Source organism: Acinonyx jubatus, chromosome E3, assembly GCF_027475565.1.
Source record: "Acinonyx jubatus isolate Ajub_Pintada_27869175 chromosome E3, VMU_Ajub_asm_v1.0, whole genome shotgun sequence".
NCBI lineage: Eukaryota > Metazoa > Chordata > Mammalia > Carnivora > Felidae > Acinonyx > Acinonyx jubatus.
The window spans coordinates 36,379,866-36,405,769 of NC_069398.1; the positions used below are offsets into that span (position 1 = coordinate 36,379,866).

Consider the following 25,904-nt stretch of genomic DNA (forward strand, 5'->3'; position numbering starts at 1 on the left):
CACCAAACGCCCATCCACAAAGAAAACTAAATGAAAATGTGAGGTTTATGAAATTAAAACTTCTACTCTGACAGACCTTGTTCAGAGAACTAAAAGACAACCTACAAACTGCAAGAAAATTTCTGCAACACACACATGTGATCAAGCATTTGTATTCAAAACATACAAAAGCCTCTCAGAAGTCAACAATAAAAAAAAAAAAAACCTAATTGATAATGGGCAAATATCTGAACAGACACCTGGACAAAGAAGGTATACACATAGTAAATAAGCATTCAAAAATATACTCCACATCCTGTATCATTAGAAAGTTAGAAATGTAAACAACAGTGAAATACTACTGCACACCTATTAGAAAAGCTAAATTCCAAAAGATGAGAACAACCCCTGGTGAAGGGTAGGGAATGACAGGAATGCTCCTTCACCCTGGGGGATGCAAATACCGTGGCAGGATTCTTTACCTCAATGACGGGGGTTCCTTGTCTCGCCTCCTCGAAGAATGAAGAAGTGGTCACAGAACTAAACGAGCAGCAGGCAAAAGTTTATTAGAGTATAAGATTAGAAAGTAAGAATAGTATGGAATCTCTTTACAGCAGAGAGGGGGCATTCTAAAGTGAATACCCTCAACTACAGGCAAGGGACTTTGTTTTAGAGGGTTTGGGTCAGCCCCTTTCCTTCCCCTTTGTTCCTTCTCAGGTTCTACCTTATAGGCTAGGTAACTCTAAATGCCTGGCCATTCCTTTCTGAATGACTCATTTCCATTGTATGAGGGATGGTCTATGGCCCTGGGGGTCATATGTTTTACGATCTACTTACCTTTACTCAGGTCTTCTGTCAAATTCCGGAAGGAAACTGGGGGGGGGGGGGGGGAGTATGTGGTGTTTGTTACATTCTTTTTTAATTTTTTTAAGTATAGTTATTTATGTTGAGAAAGAGCGAGAGAGAAAGAGAAAAAAATCCCAAGCAGTATCCACACCATCGGCATGGAGCCCAAGATGGAGCTTGAACGCACAAACCCAGAGATCATGACCTGAGCGAAAACCAAGAGCCCACCGTCTAGCCAGCTGAGCCACCCAGGTGCCGCTCGGTTACATTCTTGAGAGGAACTTTACGCCTGAGGGAGTTTGCTCGAGGTCACACGTTCCCAGAAAAATGTCTTTGAAAATATGTGTTCTTCCCCATCCAGGGACCTTCAAGGCCTCACCTCTCTCCCTTTCCGCCTCCTGAACCCTGTCTTTCCCTATCAATAGTGCCACAGTGGAAGACAGTTTTGCTTTTTTTTCCAACGCTTATAGGTCCCACCTCAGCATCCAACAATTGTGTTTCTGGTATTTAGACAACTGCTTTGAAAAACTATTTCCAAACAAACACTAGCAAGTGGTTATGCACAGCAGCTCTATTCATAGTAGTTACAAATCTGAAGAAATTAGATATCCTTCAGTAGATGGATCCATAAGCAAACAGGTACATCCGTGTGAAGCAAGCAGAATATGCCACCCCAAGATATGCCTATTTGCAACAAGGATTACTTGGGCTGATTAATTTTAAGTAACAACAGACACAGGAGAATCTCTGACAACCCGGTAGAAGTTGTCCCTTGGTGAGAGAAATTTACACCTATAAAGGGAAGCTCCATTTGTCTCTCAGTACCAGGAACAGAAAGACTAAATCTCAAGAAATCCATATCAAAAGAGAAGGCACAGACTTAAACCTGCATAACAACCATACCTCATTTACTGTGCTTGGCCTGGTAATGTCCCTTAACTGGCTTTCCCATTACCCAAGATCTTTCTTTTGTCTTTAACTGAAGATGATACTTAAAGTGATGGCTTGATTGGGATGAGCACTGGGTGTTGTCTGGAAACCAATTTGACAATAAATTTCACACTAAAAAAATAAAATAAAGTGATGACTTGAGCCATATAGGAGAGTTATTCCATTTTCCTAGGTATCTCCCACATGCACAGGACGTATACATGTTATTAAACTTTTGTTTGTTCTTCTCCTTTTAATCTTTTATTTGTTGGGGGGGGGGGGTGGGGTGTCTCAGCCAAGAACCTAGAAGAGTACAGGGAAAATTATTTGTGCTCACCTGCACATGTAAAGCAATACTATTAAAAAATATAAAAGAATGAATGACCAACCCATGCAAAGGCATGGATAAATTTTACGTGGATTTTGCTAAGTGAAAAAAAAAATCAGTCTGAAGAGGCTACATAAAGCATGAACCCATTTATATGACATTATGGAAAAAGCAAACTAAACAGATGATAAACAGATTATGAGATTGAGGTTCAAAGTTTTGCATCGAATAGTTTAATGATGGATACCTGCCTTTGTGCATTTGTCAAAACTCATAGATTTCTATAGCCCAAAGAGTAAATCATATTCTATTCAAATACAGTAATCTAAAATGTGTGATTGTCACAGTATGGAATAGATTGTGACAACCTAACTGTACTAGAAATGTATGGGGGGGGGGGGGACCTGACTGTAGCTGCTGGGCAAAAGTGCTGATCTTGATGTGGAGAACAAAGGCAAAAGAAATAAAAAATTAAATTTTCTTTGCAGACCATTGACAAGTACTTAATGATGTGGAGAACAAAGGAAAAGGGGGAAAAAAACTAAATTTCCTTACCACTTGCAGCCCATTGACAGGTCCTTGAGACAGGCAGAATGACCTTCTTCTGGGAGCTCAGCTGCCTCAATGTTAATACTTTGGTAGGGGCAAAAGGCAACCTTATCTTGACATTAGTCCAACCTCCAGGATCCTGTAAGTCTCCTTTAACATATAAAAATCTCTTTGGAAACTTCTTTTATCTCTACTTCCCCACCACCAAGATATGTATTAGCAATCATCCTCCAAATATATGGCCCGCTGATATACATATGGAGGGTCTCAAGGTTTTACTAGACAGTAGTAAATGACCACACAGGTTCCTGGAAACCTTGTTTCCAAATTCCTTACAGACTTACACTAACCCTAACCCCCTCCCAACTTGAAAATGTATAACCAGTCACTCCTCACAATCTCAGTGCAGCTCTTTCTGCCCACAAGATCTGTCCCCGTACTTTAAAAGCAACTTTTCTGCACCAAACACGTCTCAATAAACCCCTGTAACCCAATATTTGACATCAATCTGACCTGAGAAACTTTGGAAATAAAGGGCATCTATAGACTAAATACAAAAAATGTAGGGGCACCTGTGTGGCTCAGTCGGTTAAGCGTCCTACTTTGGGTCAGGTCATGATCTCGTGGTTCATGAATTCAAGCCAGCGTCGGGCTCTGTGCTGACAAGCTTGGAGCCTGGAGCCTGCTTCAGATTCTGTGCGTGTCTCTCTCTCTGTCCCTCCTCCACTCACGCTCTGTTTCTCTCTCTCTCAAAAATAAATAAACATTAAAAATAAATAAAAATAAAAAATAAATAAATACAAAAAATATAGTTTACAAAGTTCTTTCCGGTGGGGATAGTAGCTAACAATTCCGAAACCATTACATCTGCAATCTAGAATGGAGCAATGAATTAAATAAACAAAAAAAGGTGGGAGCCAAGGGTGAAAAAGAAAACCACAGGACAAAAATGGACTGACCAGGAGATTTATGAATATACCCCTCTATTTTCCTTAGGAAGACTATCTTGCCTAAAACACATTCATTGCCAATAATTTCTTTTTTTCCATGTTTTCCCTTCCTTTTGTTGCATCCACACGACTCCTGAAGCAGAATGCTACGGGCACCAGTGACAGTCACAACAAAGTTTATTACAATGAGAAGCAAGGCCGACCGATCGGGACCAACACTCTTGATAAGAGTGCGGCCCCGAACAGCCGGGGTACAGAGTTTTTAAACCCAATCACATCGTTTTATTAATTCCTGGGAACAGTACAGAGGAACAGTTCCCAGATGAGTTAGAAACAGTTGCCAGATGAGTTAGAAACAGTTGCCTAATGAGGTGTTTATTTTAGACTTTCTGCCTCTAAGTTGCAACCAGTGGATCTCCTTGACCTTGTCTTTGATGCTCTTTTCTTTGAACTTTTGTTTCCTTCATTGGTAAAGCCTGATTTACCAGAGCAAAAGCAAGGCTGTTATCTTTTGACCTTCAGTGTTAGAACAAAGCTGTTATTTTTCAAGCTAAGCCTTAGCCCTACACTACAATTTAACCCTTACACTTTAAAAGCCTTTCCTTTTCTACAGTTTGATGGAGATGCTTTTTATTTGCTAGGTCAGAGGCTGCCAGATTCATGAATCATTAAATAAAGCCAATTGGGGGCACCTGGGTGGTTCAGTCAGTTAGGCATCCAACTTTGGCTTAGGTCATGATCTCACATTTTGAGTTCAAGCCCCGCGTCGGTCTCTGTGCTGACAGCTCAGAGCCTGAAGCCTGCTTCAGATTCTGAGTCTCCCTCTCTCTCTGCCCCTCCCCTCCCCTGCTCTTGCTGTCTCTCTCTCTGTCTCTCTCGCAAAAATAAATAAATTTAAATAAAGCCAATTGGATCTTAAAGTGTACAGATGGATTTTGTTTCTCTTTTTTTGTTAACTGTTTAACTTTGAGAGAGAGAGAGAGAGAGCACAAGCAGGGGTGGGACAGAGAGACACAGGGAGACAGAATCTGAAGCAGGCTCCAAGCTCCAAGCTGTCAGCTCAGAGCCCACTGCAGGGCTCGAACCCACAAACTGTGAGATAATGACCTTGTTGGATCCACACGACTCCTGAAACAGAATGCTACGGGGAGCAGTGACAGTCACAGCAAAGTTTATTGCAACCAGAGGCAAGGCCGACCGATGGAGACCGACACTCTTGATCAGAATGCGGCCTCGAACAGCTGGGGTATGGAGTTTTTATAGCCGACCACATCGTCTTATCATCACCTGGGAACAGAACAAAGAAATAGTTCCCAGATGGGGGTGGAAACAGTTCAGACCTTCTGCCGCTAAGCTGCAAGCAGTTGACCTCCTTGACCCTGCCTCTGGCGCCACTTTTCCAAAGTTCTCAACGAGCCCTTGCACCAATCCAACCAATCACCAATCCAGTTGATTTTCCGTGAACTTTTGTTCCCTTGATTGATAGGACAAGGCTGTTATCTCTTAACCCACAGTGTCAAAACAAAGCTATTATTTCTCAAGACTACAGGTTAGCCCTACTACAATTTAACCCTTACAACCTGAGCCAAAGTCAGAGGCTTCACCGTTGGAGCTGCCCAGGTGCCCCAGGTGGATTTTGTTTCTTAATGACAGGTTTATCACCCTCGGAGTGGGAAGTTATAAATAAGTAAGAGGATCAGGTTACCATATACATGTGATAGTGGATGCAATTGGAGACATCAGCATAAACTCATCTTTAGCTTAATATGGAAACTGACACGGGGCGCCTGGGTGGCTCAGTCCCTTGGGCATCTGACTCTTGATTTCAGCTCAGGTCATGAACCCAGTTGGGGATCAATCTACGTGCGGAGCTCCGTGTTGAGCGTGAGGCCTGCCTCTCTCTCTCCCTCTGTCCATCTCCCCTGCTTGAGCTCTCTCTTGCTCTTTCAAAAAAATAAAAGAAAAGAAAGAATAGAATTGCCATTTACTTTACCAGCAACATGAGTTTCTTTGGGAACGCCTGAGGAATCGCAATTCAGGACAAGAAAACTATGACAAACCACAGACAACTCCAAAAAGACAAAGGAAAGGTCAGTTTGTGTTGGGTTTGTAGAGGAAGTGGGGGTGGGGGTGGGGAGGGGGGCATCCTGGTGGCTCAGTCGGTTATGGTTCAGGTCATGATCTCACAGATCGTGGGATGGAGCCCTGTGTCTCTCTCTGGGCTGATAGCGCAGAGCCTGCTTGGGATTTTCTCTCTCCCCCTCGCCCTCTCACACTCTCCCTCTCTCACTCAAAATAAGTAAACAGGGGCGCCTTGGTGGCTCAGTTGGTTGAGCGGCCAACCTCAGCTCAGGTCAGGATCTCACGGTCCATGAGTTCGAGCCCTGCGTCGGGCTCTGTGCTGACAGCTCAGAGCCTGGAGCCTGTTTCGGATTCTGTGTCTCTCTCTGTCTCAAAAATAAATAAACGTTAAAAAAAATTTTTTTAATAAGTAAACATAATAATTTTAATTAAAATAATAAATAACAAATATTTAAAAATAATAATTAACTGATTGATTAGGAAATTTCAGAGTATTGTTATGAACTGTTAAAAAGAAACCCCTGGGGAGGAGGGGTGGCACCTGGGTGACTCAGTGGGTTGAGCATCTGACTTCAACTCAGATCATGATCTCAGGGTTCATGAGTTTGAGCCCCACACTGGGCTCGTTGCTATCAGCATAGAACCTGCTTCAGACCCTCTGTCCCCCTTTCTCTCTGCACCTCCCCCACTCACACGCTTGCTCTCTCTCAAAAATAAATAAAACATTAAAAAATAAATAAATCATTAGAATAAACATCACTTGTGATTAAAAAAGAAGAAGAAGAAGGAGAAAAGAAAACCAGAGGCCCAAAATGATGTCACTTTGACCAAGTTCTTTCTGCTGGCTGTGTTGCTGGATTCTTTACCTCAATACCCGGGTTTTGTTGCCTCAAATAAAGAGGTGGACACAGAAATAAAACGAGCAGCAGGCAAAGCTCTATTAGAGTATAAGGTTACAAAGTAAGAATAGTATGAAAGCTCTCTTGGCAGACAAGGGGCATTCAAAAGTGAATGCCCAGGACTATAGGCAAGGGTCTTTGTTGTGTAAGGTTTGGTTGGCCCCTCCTTCTCTTCTCCCTTGTTCCTTCTCTCGTGTTTCTTCTCAGGCTCTACCCTTATTGGCTAGGTAACTCTAAATGCCCAGTCATTCCTTTTTGATTGGCTCATTTCCATTGTATGAGGGGTGGTCTATGGCCTTACCGTTCCTTGTGGGTAATAGGTTTTATGGTCTACTACTTATTTCTAGTTAGGCCTTTTGTCAAATTCCTGAGGGAAACCTGAGGAGGAGTAGGTGGGGTCTGTTACATTCTTAACGGGAACCTTACACCCGAAGGAGTTTGCTGTGGTCAGACGCTCCCAGCATCGTTCCAAAACATGTGTTTTTCCCCACCCAGGGACCTCAGGTTGTAACCTTTCCCTCTCTGCCTACTAAATCCTATCTTCCTATTATAGTTGTATCCCAACTGATGTTACGTGTGTGAGAGCTCCCCCTTCGGGCTTCCTGGCTCCATTTTAAGGAAGGATTCCTTTCTTTATTATACACAAAATATTTTAAATTACATGTGTAGACATAAGCTGGAATACATACATACATTTCCTGGCATTGTCAACTGAGCAGATTGAGTTCCCACAGTGTATAAGTTTTTTGTGCCATTCTCTATAAAAAGGGGCTCTTAGAAGAGATATCTGGCACTAAGGGCTGAGACAATGAATACGGGAGCCGGGATAACCCTGAAGTATCAGAAAGGAAGTGAGTGCCAATAATAAAAATCCCACCCAAGTTGAAATTATGTCAGTGGAAACAGAGGGCAACAGATAGAGCCACGACAGGAATAAACTGATCAACCAAACGCCCTACTGCTGGAATAAAACCAAACACTACATTAACTACTCAGGTGTCCACACTGGTAAAAAGAACTTATTACATACATTTCTTTTTGTAATTAGTAGAAAGCAATGTACAAGAATTCCAAATGCTTGATGTAGACACTCAGCCATCCATCACAGAGGTGGAACTAACTTTACAAAACACCTGACCATTCCTCCTCAACACTGTCAAGGTCACTGAAACCTGCATGGGATCCTAGAGCACTGAAGGTAGAACAGAAAGAAACTAGATACAATCTGGACTTCAGTTAATCATAAGATACCAAGGGGCACCTGGGTGGCTCAGTCCATTAGGCACCCAACTCTTGATTTTGGCTCAGGTCGTGATCCCAGGGTTGTGAGATCGAGCCCCATATTGGGCCTGCACTGAGCGTGGGGCCCACTAAGATTCTCTCTCTCCCTCTCTCTCTCCCTCTCTCTCTCTCTCTCTCTCTCTCTCTCTCTCCCCCCCCCCCACTATCCCCTGCCCATGCTCTCTCTCTCTGTCTCTAAAAAATAATAACAAATAATATCAATATTGGCTCATTAACTGTAACAATTCTGAAAAGAACCAGAAAGAGAATAGAAATTAAAGGTCAAATAAGACAGCGGGGTGCCTGGCTGGCACAATCAGTTGAGCATCCAACTCTTGACGTCAGCTCAGGTCATGATCTCATGGTTCATGGGATCAAGCCCAGTGTGGAGCTCTGCACTGTCAGCACAGAGCCTGATTGGGTTCCCTCACTCTCCCTCTCCCTTTCTGCTCCTCCCCAGCTCATGCTCTCTCTCTCTCTCTCTCTCTCTCTCTCTCTCTCTCTCTCTGTCACATGCATGCTCAATATAAATAAATGCACTTCTTCAAAAAATCAAAAGAGAGAAGACTGAAAGACTGGAAGAGATGGGTGGTTTCCAATTACAAATGCACATTAACAAAATGGACTTTGAAATAATGAAACATAGAAATGGACGAATGAGCAAAGATCACAGTAATGTTTAGACATCTCCCACCGGAAAATTCCCTAGGAACCGATGGGCTCATAGTAAACACCTGAGTGTTAACCAACCTTTAACAAATTCTGATTTTAATATTAAAGACATAAATATAATAATAAATACACTATTGACATATTTTCGTAGTTCATCTAATGTAGGATGCCAGTGATTCCAAAATAAACATTTTAATTTTTTTTTTAACGGTTATTTATCTTTGAGACAGAGAGAGACAGAGTATGAATGGGGGAGGGTCAGAGAGAGAGGGAGACACAGAATCCGAAACAGGCTCCAGGCTCTGAGCTGTCAGCACAGAGCCCGACATGGGGCTCGAACTCACGGACTGTGAGATCGTGACCCGAGCCGAAGTCGGACACCCGACCGACTGAGCCACCCAGGGGCCCCAGGGACTCACAATAAACATTTTATGTACCATCACAAACGTGCTGCCAATTCAACTGTGAGTTTCCCAACAAAAGGAAAATAAAGTGATTGATGAGTTTACTTCCATTAAAGCCAGAAATTTTTAATTTTTAAAAGTTAATAATTTTAATTCAGTTTTGGTATAAATAATGTATTTAAACTTAAATAATGCGGGTTTTTTTTTTAAGTTTCTTTATTTTGAAAGAGAGAGCACATAAGCAGGGGAGGGGCAGAAAGAGAGGGAAAGAGAGAATCCCAGGCAGGCTCTGTGATGTCAGCCCAGAGCCCGATGCAAGGCTCAAACTCAGGAACCATGAGATCCTGACCTCAGCCGAAATCACAAGTGCAACACTTACCCGACTGAGCCAACCAGGTGCCCCTAACACACCTACTTTTCAATGTGCATCCAACTGTGTCAACACTGGAACAGAGAGGACCCCGGACAGGCCCAGGGTGGCCAAGCGGCTAGCATCATGCACACCTGCTCCCGCCCTACAAGCATCTGCCGCGGCCCCTAGCACACCTGCAATTAGATGCTCCAGGTGCTGCTCCACTCCAAGAACCACAACCTTCGCTCTACCCCTCCCATACTCTCTCTCTTTCTCTCCCTCCCTCCCTCCCTCTCTCTCTCTATCTCAAAATTAACGAATAAACATTTTAAAATGGTACACGCACATATTTTCAAATGCAAACCTGTGAAAATTAAAGATCTACATAACCTTGGATTCAGTGATGAGTTTTTAAATAGAACACGAAAAGCCAGTCCATGAAAGAAAAAATTGCTGATGTTTACCATAGTAAAATGTAAACTATCTGCTCTGTGAAAGATCCACTAAAGAGAACAAAAAGAAAAGCCACAGATGGGGAGAAAATGTCTGGAAAACACATCTAAAAAAGGACGTTTATGCAAAATATACAAAGAAACTCCAAAATTGAAAAATGACCAACAACCCATAAATATGAGTAAAGATCTAAACACACCAAAGCAAACAAGATATACAGATGAGGGACGCTCAGTTGGTTGAGCGTCCAACTCTTAATTTCAGCTCATGTCATGATCTCAGGGTTGTGGGATGGAGCCCTGCCTTGGGCTCCACACTATGCATGTAGCCTGCTTAAGATTCCTTCTCTCCCTCTCCCTTTGCTCCTCTCCCCCTCACCTCTTGCACACTACCTCTCTCTTTCTCTCTGTCTCAAATAAAAGCAATAATAAAAATTTTTTAAAGGATGCACAGATGAAAAATAAGCATACAGAATGTTGCTCAACATTACTTGTCATGAGGGAAAAGCAAGTTAAAACAACAAGCACTGCATATCTATAGAAGTGCCTAAAGTTTTGGGGCACCTGGGTGTCTCAGTCGGTTAAGCGTCGGCCTCTTGGTTTCGGCTCAGGTCATGGCCTCGAGGTTCGTGAGTTTGAGCCCCACGCTGGGCTCCACTCTGACAGTGCAGAGCCTGCTTGGTTCTCACCCTCTCTGCCCCTCCCCTGCTCGTGCTCTCTAAATCTCTCAAATAAATAAACTTTAAAAATAAAAAAAGAAGAGGCTAAGGTCTTAAGAAAAACTAATAGCGATAGCAACAGGAACTTGAATTCGTTGCTGATGGAACGTATACTGGTACAGCCATTTTGGAAGACACTTTGGCGGTTATTTCCCAAACTAAACATAGTCTCACCATATAAGCCGATAGTCACATTCATGGGTATCTGGACAAGTGCTCTGAAAACATGTTCAAGCAAAAACCAGCCTGCAGTTATGTACAGCATCTTTCTTCAAAAGGGCCAAGTATTTTAACAAAACAGGATACCTTTCAATAGGTGAGTGAATAACCAAGAGAGATGCATGCATGCAATGGAATATTAGTCATCAACAGAAAGGAATGATCTATCGAGCAAGGCCAAGACAAGGATGAGGCTTACATGCATGCTACTGAGGAATAGAAGACAATCTGAATACACGACACACTCTACAATCCCACTTGTATGACATGTGGGAAAGGAAAAATTACAGACATAGTAGACAACAGTGATTGAGCGTCTTTTGGGGGCAAGTTGACCAGGAGAATGGGTTGATGAAAAGAGGTGCCAAAGGGCCAGGTGGGAATGTTCGCCTCTGCTTGGTGAGATCTGCTTGGTGCGTGTGAGCAAATCTGGTCTGAAGTAGCAGTGTCCATAAGGAAAGTCCTTCTCAGTCTTCCTCCATCACAAGTGTCACTATTTCAGGACCAGTTCTTAGGGAAATTTCTTTGAGGGTGTGATAACAAAAATAACATAAAATTTTCTTTCATTACTTTTTATTTTTAAACATAGTAAAATATACATAAAATTTACCACTTTCACCATTTTTAATTTATTTTTCTTATTTCTTTCTATTTTAGAGAGAGTGTGTGAGTGGGGGAGAGGGGCAGAGGAAGAGAGAGAGAGAGAGAGAGAGAGAGAGAGAATCCCAAGCAGGCTCCACACGAAGCTCGGAGCCCAACACAGGGCTCGATCTCTGGGCTTGACTCTGGGATCACGACCTGAGCAGAAATCAAGAGTCAGACGCTCAACTGACTGAGCCATACAGGAGCCCTTCACCACTTTTTTAATGTTTCTTTATTCATCTTGAGAGGGAGAGTGTGGGGGAGTGAGGGAGATGGGCAGAGGGAGAGAGAGAGAAAGAGAGAGAGCCCCAAGCGGGCTCCCTGCCCAGTGCCATGGTCTGAGCCGAAATCAAGAGTCAGGTATTTAACTGACTGAATCACCCAGGTGGCCCATTTTCACCATTTTTAAATGAATATTCATAACGGTGTATAACCATCACCACTATCATTTTTCATTTCCGTCGGCAATGCATGACAGTTCTCACTTCTTCACATCCTCACCAAAACTAGCTTCCAATTTTTAGATAACAGCCATTCTAATGGGTGTGAAGTGGCAACTCAGTGTGGTTTTCATTTTCGTTTTTCTGATGTCTAAAGATGTTCAGCATAATTTTATGTGTTTATTGGGGTTGGATTAGGCAATAATCTATTGTGTATGACACCAAATAACATGCAGCATGTAAGAAAATATTTGCAAATGGAATATCTGATATGAGTTTAGTGTCCAGAATAAAGAAGGAGCTCCTACAACAGCACAGGGACAAGCAACCCGATTAGAAAATAGGCGAAGGACTTGAACAAGTTTGTCTCCAAAGAAAATACACAAGCAGCACATGAAAAGATACTCAACATCACCAGCCATCAGGGAAATGCAAGTCAAAATCACGCAGAGGTACCACTTTGTACCCATCAGAAGAGCGACTTAAAAAAAAAAAAAAAAAAAAGGACGCTACCAATAGTTGGTGAGGATACGTAGAAATTGGAACCGGAGTACATTACCGATGTAAAATGTTGAAGTCACCGTGGAGAACAGTTCAGTGGTTCCTCAAAAAGTCTAAACATAGTTAACACGATCTAGCAATGCCACTCCAAGAAATATACACAAAAACCTAGACAACGGGTATAGGAACAAAAACTTGTACACGGATGTTCACAGCGGTACTGTTCACGACAGTGAAAGAGTGGAAACAACCCAAATGCCCTCCAGAAGGATGAATGAACTACATGTGGTCTACCCACACAATGGAGTAATATTTGGCCACAATAAGGACTGAGGTGCCCATTCTCTAAAGTGGATAAACCTCAAAAACACTATGCTGAGGGAAAAGGCTGTGCAGAAAGTCACATATTATATGACTGTATTTATACAAAGTGTCCAGAATAGGCAAAGCCACAGAGACGGGAAGCAGGCAAAGAGCTGCACAGGGCACAGTGTCGGGGGTGCGGGGGAACCGCTTAATGGGAAGGGGATTTCCTTTGAGAGTGATGACAGTTGGACAATGTTATGCATGTACTGTCACTGAATTGAACACTTTAGAAGAGTTATGTTTAGATTATGTGAATTTCACCACATTGAAAATTAAAGAAAGAGGGCCACCTGCCTGGCTCAGTCTCTGGAGCATGCGAATCTTGATCTTGGAGTTATGGGTTCTAGCCCTACATTGGGTGCAGAGATTACTTAAAAATAAAAAATCTTGAAAGAAAGAAAGAAAAGAAAGAAAGAAAGAAAGAAAGAAAGAAAGAAAGAAAGAAAGAAAGAAAGAAAGAAAGAAAGAAAGAGAGAGAAGCCACTGTGCATCCTCCCTCGCCAGGGAGAGTCCCCTTCCCTCACTGCTCTCAGCCTGGCTTTCCAGACCCTCTGCAGCCCAGCCGGCCAAATTTTCGACATCTGAGCTCCAGCCCATGCCGTGCGGCCAATCCCTCAAACCACCAGCTGTGTGAGGGCTCCAGTTGCCAGCCGCCTGCTCTCTGACTCCTTCAGTGCCCAGCGCTCAGCGACTTCCTCATCCCAAGGTCTTCAAACCTTGCTCTGCTGGAAACCGGATCACAGCACAAGCGTCCAAGGGTCATCTCATCACAAAAAAGGGAAACGCGTTTTCTGGGCACCAAGATACGCAGGCAGCTTGCTCAGGTGAACTCACAGCAACACTTACGAGGTACTGTTAGTCCCACAGGCTGAAGGGGCAGGAGTGTCTCACGTACCATCACACAGCCTCTAAGGCTGCACACTCCCAAAGCCAGGTCTCCGGGCGCCACCGAGAGAAGATGTGTGACTCACAGGAACAATGTCTCCGGCCACGCACAAGAGGCATCCCCGCTGTGGGGGTCACTCGTCATATGCAGGTGGCCCAGGTTCCCTGTGAAGCCACAGAAGCCACGCAGATGCTGCTATAATAATACCCCAGGCCAGGGCTCCCCAAGGGGCGGGTGACTCATGCTATTTTTTCTATCCTTGGTTAGAGCTGAACATGCCTACACCTCACTTCCGTCCACACCCCTCCTCTCTCTACACGCTAAAAATACATTCTGGGTCCTGCCTCACCCCTTCTGACCATGATCTGGCTCAGCTGAGGCTCCCCACAAAACCCCAGGGGCCTCCGCAGGCACGCAGAGGGGAGGGGGATGCCTGTCTGAGGCAGAGGAAGCCTTTGCCTTTGGGAGCCTGGGTCCACAAGTGTGTTTTTTGTTTGTTTGTTTTTTTGTTTTTTTTTCTGTACAGGCCTCAGGGGACACCAGAGACTCATGCAGAGGTGCCCTCTCTGGTTGGTCACCCAGAGAGGGACAGGTCTCCATTTGGATGCTAACTTCAAAATGTCAGCATCTCCAACCCCAGAAAACCCGAGAATAGACAGACCCCCACCCCCTGCACTTCCTGTGGGCCCCTCTCCCAGTCAGCAGCAGTTTGAAACAACCACTGAATCCCTTTTAATCTCAGTAGCAGAGGTACCTCAGGGAGGCACAGAAAGACAACACTCCGCCTGGTCACAGCACCTCATCTGTGTCTGTTGGGTGCCGGCTGGCCCTTTAAGGGAGTGAGGGCAGAACAGGCTGTGGAGCCAACAGCCCCACTTCTGTGAGGGACCAGGGTGGAGCCCAAAAGCAGGGAGGGAAGTGGCGAGCCCGGGAGTGGGAGCTGCGTGGTAGGATGCTGAGGGGAGGGGAGAGAGGAGGGGTTATCGGCCTCCATCTGGACAGGGTATCTGTGCAGGGGCTTCATTCTCAGAGACTGTAGTCCATTTTCCACATGATGGACATTGTGCAGCTGGCCCCGTCAGGGTTCTAAATCAAAGCCAGCGTCTGCCAAGGGTAGGAGCGAAGAAAGTGCCCTGAGGGCCTCATGCGACACATTCACCAGGGTCTTGCTCCTCTCTGTGACCGACTCCCACACAGGTCCCTCCTTGCGTGGCATCCAGGCTCTGCTGGTCACGGGAAAGGCCACAGGCCAAAGCCAGGCTGGGCCCAGAGCTCTGCATGCGTCCTGGGAAGGTCGAGGGGTGGCACGCCCCGGGACAGCCCAAGGCACAGTAGTCACCACTGCTGCCCTCTGCCTGTGGGAGAGCTGGCCTGGTGGGGCTCCCAGGGACCCAGTCCTCCTGTGGCAGGTAGGCAGGTGGCTGCTCTCCCTGTGCCACACGACCTGCTAACAACACAGCCTCTGGGAGGCCAAGACATGGGCCTTTCTCCTCTTCCTCCAGGACCACTGACTGCCAGGCAGGATCCACTGGGCCATAGGTCAGCCACGCAATGGCCTCCTGGACACTAGACTCCGAGGCTCTTCTCGGGGAACCGACACAGTCCTGGCTCGGCAGCAGACCGGTTCTGTGGGCCCCTATCCAGGTCTAGAACAGAGCATGGGGGGTGGGGGGAAGGGCTCAGGCAGCATGTTCAGGACTCTCCCTGGAAGGAGCTTCCCCTGCTCCTCCAAGAAGCTCTCCAGACATCCTCACCCAGAGTCCAAGCAACGACTGTGCTTGGAACATGTTGTCTCACCCTCCATGTGCCAGCCCAGCCTCAGCACAGGACCCTGAGTCTCTTCAGGACCCTCAGTAATCCGTGCTGGTGACAGGTGTCGAGGACAGAGAGAATCCCTGACCGCTGCTCTAGGCACTTCCATCAGCTACAGAGACTGGGCACCCCCTCTTGAACCCCCATCACACACACATTGAGATGCTGTTGGAACCAGCACTTTTGGGCTAAGGGCAGCAGACCTGGACCCATCCGTGGAGCCACAGGAGGCCCCCACCTCCTACAGGAAAGTATTTCCTATGTGGGACTAGGAATCACCACCAAATGGACCACACATACCTCACCCTCTGTTACTGCCCTGCTCCCTGGACAGCCGACCCATGGCTCCATATCACCACTGGAGGGGTCTAAATACCCTGGCTGGTGACATGGGTCTACAGAGGAGGGCTGGGTGCCCATGACCCAGAAGATACATTCCAGGGTGATGGAATCTGCCTTCATGCCCAGACACCCCAGGGGTCTTGACAGTGATGGCCACTGCCTGAGAAAAGGGGGTGGCCTCCACCAAGGACAAAATGCTCAGCTTTAAGCTTGAGTTATACTTTTGGGCAACAATCTTGAGAACTGGGCTCCCTCTTTAATTTTTTTTTTTTAATTTTCTGGGCTCCCTTTTGAGAAACACAAGGACTAGGCAGAGGGAAACCCGGCAACGGCAAGGGCACCAGGGAAGAGCAGGTCCGAGGGCACCAGGAAGCATCACCTCCCATCCACCACCCACAGTGGGGAACCTGAGACCACCTGCTGGGGCTACTCCCTGCCCCCCTCCTGCCCGGCGAGGGGCAGGAGCCTCCAGGCCAGTGGGGGGCTGGGGGGGGGAGGGGGAGGTGTCGGATGCGACCCTCCAGGTGGTACTCACCGTGGCACCACAAAGAGACACGTGTGGAGTGTACTCAGTGCTCATGGTGCCAGCATGCTACCCAGGGGAACAGGAGAGGCCAGGCACTCCACAGTGGCCACCAGAGCGGTAGCCCATAGACCACCGAAGGCCCCAGGGATAGTATAAGCACCAGATCCTCCCCGCAGAAACCTTCAGAGAAGAAGCGGGGACGAGACATGTGGCAGCTGCAGACAGCACCATTGTTTGCACCTTAAACTGACCATACACCTCACAGGGGCTGCTACTCAGAAATGAAAAGAAACCCACAACAGAGAATAAAGCTAATTGTTCTGATGCATTTGAGACACAGCGTGTAAATGTAAACCGACTACATACACCAAAAAAAGCTCAAAGCACTGACAAAGGCCCCCATGCTAGCCCCCAACTCTCACCAGAAGTCCACATCTTTGTCGGGTCAGAATGTAGGCAAGCCCAGACTCTCCCTCAACCCCTGCCGTGAGCTGTGCACGCACCTGGAAGTCCCCATTGTGCACACTGTACAGGGACTGGAAGAAGGCCACTGGAGACGGCACGTTCTGGTAGAAGCTTCTCTTCACCCTGGGGCCAAGAGAGGACACCTGGAGGCCTATGCACGCCCAAGGAGGGGCCCTTGGAGGCCCAGCTCCAGGAGGCATGATGTCCCCGCAGGAGCTTTGCTCCCTTCCAGCCAGAGGTGGCCCTGCTTCACCTGGGCTGCTGCCATTCTTACCTCTTGTTGGCTCCAAGACCCGACACTTGCCCCTGTGGCCTCCCTGGCTAAGGGCCCCATAGAACTGACTTATACCAAGACACGTGTCCTTTACAGGGTGAGCTGTCATGGTGGGTTCAGGGCTACAAGGTGACCGCTTGTGTCCACAGCCCACAGAGGGAGCTGGCACCTTCGGGAACCACACTTGTGCTCCTGGCAGACAGGGGGCAGCTTCCTACCCCACCTGACTCCTCACTGAGCAACAGACCCACTGGCCCTGCCACGAGGATGTGGCACAGGGCTCCAACACAACAGGTCCCCAGCAGCCTCACCAGCCTCCCAGGGGAGGAAGTGGCCTCTCCAGCTCCCCACCTCAAGAGTCCCCAGTCCCACCTCATCTGACCCCTAGGTTTCTCTTCCTAAGACCTGGCAATTTCCTCCACTTTGCTCCCCCTCTGCTTCTCTCTCCTCCTTCCGGACACCACCACTGGCCTCCCAGCAGGTCCTCTCCATATCCTTGTACCCCCAAAATGTATTCTCAAAATATAAACCAGATCTTGTCGCACACAGTTTCACACACTTCAGGCATTTTCTTATGCTCCCAGGTCGAGCCTGGCCTTCACAGCCCCACCAAGCACCCGCTTCCTCACCTGGCAACTGAGGAACTCCCCCACAGGTCCAGGGCAGAGAGTTAAAAACCCCCCACCCCATCCAGGGCCAGAGGTTTGGCCCGAGATGCCCCACCTACCACACACCTACACACAGACATACTGACTCACATGCACACACATTGACATGCACACGGAAACTCACCCAGAGTCACATGAACACATGCGCGCGCACACACACACACACACACACACCCCTTGGCTACCGACCTGGGTGAAAGCTTGAACAGGAGGCAGGTCAGGCTGGTCAGTAGCAGAAAGACAGGTACAGCGACAAGGGTGCCGTCAGGCTGCCCCCGAGGTGATAACAGGGGGCCTGTGGGTAGGAAGGGCCCAGGGTCGTGAGCCTCCTTGGCACCAGGATGTCCTTCCCAGTCCACATGGCAAAGCACCCCTGGGAGCGCCCCGGGCCACAGTGGAAATTTTCTCATAGGCCACAGAGGTTTGCGTCATGCCTGCTAACGAATCACCTACCCCTGGGTCTCACCTCCTCCATCTGCAAGGTCATCAGTGTCAGCCACCCTTCCTAGCAGGTTACAAAGGTCAGCCCAGCCCTTCCTAGGGAGATGAGACCATGTCCAGCCTCCAGAGCCAGAAGCATAGGCCTGGTGGGCCACACTCACTCCCAGTGACAGACAGTAACCATAGTTTCCAAGAAGCCCAATGCTTGGCAAGTTAAAAATCTCAGATTTCCAGGGGAAGGTGGTCAACCGGGGTATAACTGCCTCAGGGAGGAAGTTCCAGGGGGGTGAAAAGGTGGGAGGGTGTGACAAACATAGGAAGGGAGGCGCTCTGGGAGGGAGACCCCCACCTCGGGCAGAGGTCTGGGGAGAGGGAAAGCACACAGGCTGGCTCCAGTCACTCCACTGGCCCACATAGTGCTGTTCCTCCGCCAGGTCATCCTCCGGCGAGGCCATCTGGACGCGCAGCCTGGCCTCGTAGCTGGAACCAGGGTCCAACTCGATGGCTTCGAGCCTGAGCCAGGTCACCCCAAAAATGTGATCCCTGTGCTGGGCCTGCTGTGGGGTAGAGAACAGTTATCATTTGCTGAGGGTGACAGGGTCCATCAGCCCTCAAGAACACACATGCACACACACAACCACACACACAGGCACACACGCAGGCACACGTACACACACTGACACTCATCTACCCCCATGTGCGCTTGCACACACAAACACGCTCACTACACTCACACTCATATATGTAGGCATACCCGGTGCTCATCACACATATAAAGGCACATATTCACGTACACACAGGTACACTCACATACAAATGCACACGTGCACAGTCACACTCCTGACTCTGGCCACCTCCCCTCCTCATTATTCCAAGTTGGCATCTCCCGAGTGGCCCTTGGCTGCTGCTCCCAGAAGAGAGAGGCCCCTGGAGTAGTCAGCCCAGCGTTACCTCCCAGGTCTCCCCCTGCCTCTTGAAGGCCAGCTCATAGCTGAGCATGGAGATCAGAGGCTCCAAAGCAGGACTGACGCTCCAGGTCAGGACACAGTAGTCAGAGCTGACATTGCTCTGCAAATCAGAGGGAGGGTCCAGCTTCACTGAAACAGAATGAGGCCACGTGAGGGTGTGCGTGTCAGCGTGCCCAGCACCGGGGGTCCGAAAAATGCTGGGGGCAGGGAATGGTCAAGGCCCTTCCAGACAAGGGGCCTCACTGGGAGGCAGGTCTCCGTCTCCTCCCTGCTGCTGTCTCCCAGTAGGCCTCAGGTGGGACGAGATGACAGTGAGTTCCTATGGCCCCTGCAGCCATAAGCTTCCCAGGGTCTTACTGGACTTCTTCCTACTGTGACTGAAGTGTATTTCAAGTGACTCAAGTTGTACCCTTGCCCCGACTTACGGCCCTGAGTCTTCGTCCTCCTCCTGAACCCTACCTCTCCACTAACCAGTGGGCCCCTCCCTCCCAGGGGCCCTGCTCGCTCATAGCCCTGGGTGTCTCTTAGCAGGGACAGAGAGCACCCGCTGAGCCGTGGAGGTTAAGGGCAATGGGACCCTGCCCCCAACCCCCATGAAGCCAGGATGTTCCCCACCAAAGCACCCTACCCAGGCCTCACCATGTCTCCGGGGCAGGTACTGTGGGTCCACCAGGCTGACCTGCTCCTTCCCAGAGACGTAACGGTGGAAAGTGATGGTGAAGTTGTCAGAAGGCACAAGCACCTCCTCAGGCGGCAGCACCAGAGTGCACTCGCTGGCCCGGAAGACACATCTGTGATTGCTGCCCACGGCGTGGTTGCTGGAAAGGGTACATGTCGCCACCAAGGGGCCACTGCACCAGCCCAGCCCCTACTGCTGCTATTATGGGGACCCATTCTCACCACTGGCCCCTGGCCCCTGCCCAGGTGGGCCTGGCCCTCCAGCCTCACCTGGTAAAGAGGAGCCAGGGACTGGGGCCCTGACCCAGCTCTACAGCCGACCAGTGGCAGTCGATCCTTAGGATGTTGTTGTTGAGGCAGATGAAAGATCCAGCCCCGAGCCCTGGGAACAGTGACGTTTGGGAGCTCACGACGGCTGCTTCAGGGCAGGATTAGTACCTAGCAGCTGACACTCTGACAGGGCAGTCCCCTGAGAATGATCCCAGGACAATGCATCAAGGGCAGGGCTGGGAGGTGATGGGCTCTGACCCATGGTGCATGGGTGGGAATGAAGTCCAGGGTGGTCCCTGGAGGACAGCCCCAAGCACAGCTCGAGCCAAAGCCTTCCCTGGGGAGTGAGACAGATGACAGCCCTGCCCCCCAAGCCCTCCACCCCCTGGCCTCACACAGACACCAGTGCCCAGCCCTCACCTCCTCCTTCCCCATGGATGGAGACTCCCAAGCCAACCCAAGGGCTGACGCACGTGCAGATCAGGAGCCAGGTACTCAACTCCCGCATCAGGGCCTCAGTCTCCAAGGTCCATCCTGCAAGGAACTGGGCTGAGAGCACCCCCCTGGGGACACTCACCATGAGGGCTGCTCTCTGTGGGGAGAACCCCCCTGATAGGTACTCACCGTGAGGGCTCCCCCTGTGAGGCATGCTCCCCATGAGGTCCACTCCCTATGGAGTGTGCTCCTCACTGACAGCTCTGAGTGGGTCACCACCAATACCCTCACCATGTCTCATGACAGGGATTGGACACCACTGCCTGAGCTGCTCCCATAAGAAACTGAAGCTCAGAAAGATACATCGGCCAGACCAAAGATTCGTGGCTACAGCATATAGCATGGTGCCCTCCAACCCAGATCTTCTGGTGGGTTCTGGACTCTGAACCAGCTATGTGTCTGAGTCTGCCTACACGTTTCTTCTCTGGGACAGGCATCCTCTGCCAATACAGCCCCCTGTTGCTGGGCCCAGGTCCTGTCGTGCAAGGAAGGCAGGGTAAGGGTAACTTGTGCCGACTGCGTAGCTTGCCTCATACACTTGAGTTCCCACAGCAGCCCTGCGAGGTAGAAAGACCGTCCCTACACACAGACAAGCAAGCTGAGTCCCAAGGAGGGGAAATGCCTTGCCCAGGGTCACACAGCCAACGTCTACACATCCTGTCTCCTTAAACAAAGACCCAGGATTAGGTAGGAGGATCGCAGTGGCGTGTCCTTGCAACAAAACTGCACTCCCTAAGCTCTGCCGATCTCATCCCCGTTTAGAAGGTGCCGGTCCTGCGAAGGAGAGCACCCCAAGAGAGGAGTGCCAGCCTGAGCAACAGGATCCCTGGGGGGACCAGGGGTAAGCTGGAGACGAAGGGACTGGGTGTTCACAAGTGCCTGGGTGCTGGGAGGCTGTTGACTTCCTATCACCCTATTTGTAGCTCCAGATGGTGCGCTGATAGTTCCTAAGCAGGAAGCAGGGCCAGCCTGGTTATGCAAGCCTGATGGGTGATAAGGAGGCAAAAAAGCAGCACAGACCACAGCACGTAAACCTTGAAGGAGCCTGCACACACGCAGGGGGGCAGACACCACCCCAACACCCCAGCAGCCTAGCCATGTACCCACAGGACTGACCCCTGTTAAGATCCATGCTCAGGAAGACTGCACCCTTTCCTAGCAAGCAGCGTCACCTAGCAGCCCCAGCCACAGCATGGGAGGCTGTAGCGAGTTTACCCCCGCCCCCCAGCGTCTGTCCCCTCCTGCACAGTGATTGGGTGGAGACGGGGGAGCAGCCGGACAACAGCCCATGGTCAGGGTGTGTAGTGACAGGATCAGAGCGAGCATCAGGTCGGGGGGCCTGAGGCACAGCAGCCACTTCAAGCTGAAGAGCTAACCCAGGCCCCAGTGGAAGGAGCCCTCCGTCTACGCGGAATTGGGCCAGCTGGACCAGACCATCCCAGATGGTTCAAGAGCACAGGGTAGGGTGGCTCCAAGCTCAATAGGCCCCAGAGCAGGGACAACTGAGAGCTACCAGGGCCAGGACCCACCCTGTGGGAGCAGCGGAGACCTATGCAGGGCCACCTGGGGGGATGGTCCCTGCTTCTCCTCCGAGAACTCTTCCCACAGAGAATGCTTCTGTCTCTACAAAGTGAGCTGGGCAGGGTGGCGTGCCGCCCCACACCTGGCACCTGGCACCTCTGTTCTTAGCATGTGTCCGGCCAGTTGCCACGAAAGCCTGGGCACCACTGGCCTCTGTCTCCTCTGGGCTACCCACGTCCTTGACAACAGAAACTGGGCCAGGCAGTGTAGAAACCCCCATCCGCATACTCCGCGGTCCTGGAACAGGCACTGGGATGACACGAGGGAGATCTAATCACAGCTCAGACAACCCCGGACCATCTCACAGGATGGCTGTCAGAGCAGGAGGAGGGAAGCCAGTGTCTGCCCCTCGCGCCAATCTTGCCAGGGAGCGCGGCTGACGCCAGCCCCCAGCCCTGCCCCTCCCCCATCAGGTCTGCGGCCACCGCCTTCAGCCCACAAGCACTCTGGTCCCTTCTCAGGACACATCTCCTCCATGACCCTCCTCAGGGTCAAGTCCATGAGGTCTGACCACTAGGGCCTCCCAGATTTCCTGCCCTGGTTTCCTGGCCCGCCACCAAGTTAAGGGCTGCCTTATAGCTGGACTCCTGCATCAGAACCTTCACACACTGCCACAAGGAAGTATGCTGCGGGGAAAGGTTTCCAGACAGACTCAGACCCTCACCTTCCCTGGCCCTCACACCCCGAGCACTCACCTGATGCCGAGGAATCCCTGCCAGATGAGGGTGCCTGCAGACCATCCTCCAAGTTGGCTTCATGCAGATTACTGCATCCACTTAGTGTCCCCTCTTAAACAGTCTATATTTTTATTTTTTTAAGTTTACTTATTTATTTATTTGGGGGGAGGGAGGGGGGAGAGAGAGAGCGAGCGAGAGAGCATGCGAGCGAGCAAGGGAGGGGCAGAGAGAGAGAGAGCGAGAGAGGGAATCCCGAGCAGACTCCACACCCAGTACAGGCCCCAACATGGGGCTCCGTGTATCAACTGTGAGATCATTACCTGAGATAAAACCAACAGTCAGATGCTTAACCAACTGAGCCATCCAGGCTCCCAGACTATATATATATATATATATATATATATATATATATATATATTTTTTTTTTTTTTTTTTTTTTTTTTTTTTTTTTTTTTTTTAATGGAACTCACTCTAGGTCTCCTGCTGGTCTAATCCACCTCACACTGTCTCCTCTGCCCGACTTCCTTCCGTATCACATGCCCCCTCCTTCATGAAGCACTCCCCAAGCTCCCTAGGGTCTCTCTGGCCAGACCAGACATGACAAAGCAAAGCCAGTCAGCTCATGACAGAAGCAGGGTAGCAGGTAGTGCTGTGGGAGCAGCACAGAATAAGGGTGTTGACACAGTTCTCTTTGGGGGGCCTGGGGGTTAAATGGAGCAAAACGAGGCACCTTCTCTTCCTGCACGTGTTAACTGACCTCCTCTGCCCAGAAACTCCCTCATAGCACCTTTGCGGCCATGTCAGCAAACCTCACTGCTAAGCTGCCTCTTTACACAAGGCTCTTCCAGGGTGAGACACTGTCTGATTTATGTTGTGCCCCCTGCACCTAGCCCCAACAGGGTAAGAAATGCATCCCGAATCTCCCTACAGACACTGACCTTGCCTTGAAATGGTGTTGATGCTTTGGGCCCCTGGGAGCAGGACTCTGGATGTTACTTGAGCACAAATCCTCATCTCCCCTTCTTCTGCTTGGCAGAGTTGATCCTCCTTCTGGAACCCCACCCTCACATGCTGCCACCCATAGCTCCAAAGGAGCGATCCCAAGACTCTGGCTTCTCTTCTGCCCGAAGGCCCCCCAAGGGCATGGGGGTTTGAAGAGGTTTTGCCAGCCGCAGGGCCTGGTCTTCATCTCCACTCATGGCCATCGCAATCTCAGACCATCTGGCCCCAGAACCACCCCTCGCTCAGTTATTGAGGAAGCAAAGTCTTCCATACCTAAAACTCAACGTGACAAACTCAGATCCTTCCCTCTGCCCAATGGTACTCAGGCCAGGTAGTGATAGCCTGTCATTCTTCAGCAAATACTGCCAACATGCTGTCTCTTGGAGACATCCAAGACCAGGACACCCGAGGAGGTAAAACTAGGGCGATGCTCCCAACCGCTTCAAAGTCCATCCACAGGCTCCTCCCAGGGCCCAGGGATGGCCTGCTGTCTGCCACTCTCTGCCATCCACTCATGCTGACTTGAGTGTTGAGAAGTCCAAATCACAGACTCACCTTCCCAGATGCATCTGCTGGGTCCCATGGCAAGTCGGAGGGCCCCCCCCACCACCAACCTCCAGACCTGGAGGTGACCGCTCCTGTGTTTGCAGCGACGTCTCTCTGCCTGATTCAGGATATAACTGCAGTGAGCAGTGACGTGAGCCTCCCACGGCAGGCTGACACAGGCCGCCCACATCTGAAACCACGATGCAGATCAGAGCAGCTGTCCCAAGTGGGGTTGAGAGACAACTGCTACCACTAATCATAAACCCGGGAACTAGAAGGTGGGATGATCCTTCTTTCCCCATGACACCAAAGGTAGGCTTTGGTGATTCGACCTTTGATTGGTGGGGTGTCTGCTGCATTCCTCCCAAGAAACACCACTGGAGAGATTGTTAAACACAAAATTAATATCTTCTCAGTTAAAGAAAAACAAATGATACAAAAGAAAAGTAAGAACAAGACTCCCCTTTATTTCACCCCAGAGGGAGCCTCTGCGAGACGTTAGGCACAAGTCCTTCCAGACAAAGCTGAAGCTCAAACAAATGGACATTTTTAAAGATTTTTTATTTTCAATGTTTATTTATTTTTGAGAGAGAGAGAGAGAAAGAGAGAGCATGAGCAGGGGAGGGGCAGAGAGAGAGGGAGACACAGAATCCGAAGCAGGATCCAGGCTCTGAGCTGTCAGCACAGAGCCCGACACGGGGCTCGAACCCACGAAATGAGAGATCATGACCCGAGCCAAAATGGATGCTTAACCGACTGAGCCACCCAGGACATTTTTAATGAATTCATACTGTGCTGAGCTTTGCAGGCTCTTTGTTCCTCTGGCTATTCTCAACATCCTTCTAGGTCAGCACATAAAAGCCTTTCATATGCCTTTAAGGGTAGCACATGACATGGCTCAATAATCCCGCTGATGGACCTGTGGATTGCTGCCTATATGTTTTTTGTTTCTTGAGATATATACCATTATATTAATTTCCAGTGCACATATGCAACTTTAAACAAGGCAGTGAACAAGTCTGGGCATGGACCTTAACTCATCAGAATGAGTACTTCTATACAAATCATTGCTAGAGGTAAGGGGTGCCTGGGTGGCTCAGTTGGTTAAGCGTCTGACTTCAGCTCAGGTCATGATCTCACGGTTTGTGGGTTCAAACGCCACGTCAGGCTCTGTGCTGACAGCCCAGAGCCTGGAGCTCGCTTTGGATTCTGTTGTCTCCCTCTCTCTACCCTTCCCCCGTTCATTTTCTCTCTCTCTCTCAAAAATAAATGAACACTAAAAAAAAAAAATTATAATTGCTAGAGGTGGAACTGTGAGGTCTTAGGTTCAGCATTTAAAAATACTGATCCTGCCAAGTGACATTCCAAAAACATACCAACTTCTACTCACAACAGAAATGTAAGAATGCCTGTCGCCAGCCGTGTACATTATCAATCTTTTAAATCTTTGCCTGTCTGATAGGCAAAGATACCTCAGGGTTGCTTTCATTTACACTTCACTGATTATTAGTGAAGATATGCATCTTTTCATTTACTTATCGGGTCTGTGCTCCTTGGGGTACCAAATAAGGTCACAGTTCAACATGCAGCATGTGTGTGCTCTGTGCATCAAAACATCTTGGGCAAGTTTCAAATACCCCAGAGCTACAGCTCTGGGGTCTG

The 25,904-nt window shown here is 49.1% G+C and overlaps 1 protein-coding gene across 5 annotated transcripts; it reads right to left on the minus strand.

Annotated features, from left to right (window-relative positions):
* Positions 1 to 11,140: 11,140 nt before the first annotated feature.
* IL9R (interleukin 9 receptor) lies at positions 11,141 to 25,497 on the minus strand. Of its 5 annotated transcripts, none has more exons than XM_053213402.1 (9): positions 24,252 to 25,497; positions 20,362 to 20,475; positions 19,942 to 20,053; positions 19,633 to 19,811; positions 18,977 to 19,122; positions 18,375 to 18,582; positions 17,774 to 17,879; positions 16,681 to 16,765; positions 11,141 to 13,661 (listed from the first exon to the last, which is right to left on the minus strand). In XM_053213402.1, exons 1-9 carry the CDS (start codon positions 24,430 to 24,432, stop codon positions 13,638 to 13,640), a joined length of 1,155 nt encoding a protein of 384 aa, XP_053069377.1. In that variant the 5' UTR covers positions 24,433 to 25,497; the 3' UTR covers positions 11,141 to 13,637. The 5 variants fall into 5 exon arrangements, with proteins under 5 accessions (XP_053069377.1, XP_026899596.2, XP_053069375.1 ...); XM_027043795.2 differs by having other exon boundaries at positions 11,142 to 15,143; positions 18,375 to 18,579; XM_053213400.1 differs by having other exon boundaries at positions 11,142 to 15,143; positions 23,633 to 25,497.
* Between the last annotated feature and the right edge of the window lie 407 nt (positions 25,498 to 25,904).

Coding starts and splice junctions, on each gene's coding strand:
- IL9R (XM_015074846.3), bottom strand. CDS start 24,432: ATGTGGGCGGCCTGTGTCAGCCTGCCGTGGGAGGCTCACGTCACTGCT. Junction 19,123..19,632: donor GTACCTGCCCCGGAGACATG/GTGAGGCCTGGG, acceptor ATTCTGTTTCAG/TGAAGCTGGACCCTCCCTCT. Junction 18,583..18,976: donor GGCAGGGGGAGACCTGGGAG/GTAACGCTGGGC, acceptor TCTACCCCACAG/CAGGCCCAGCACAGGGATCA.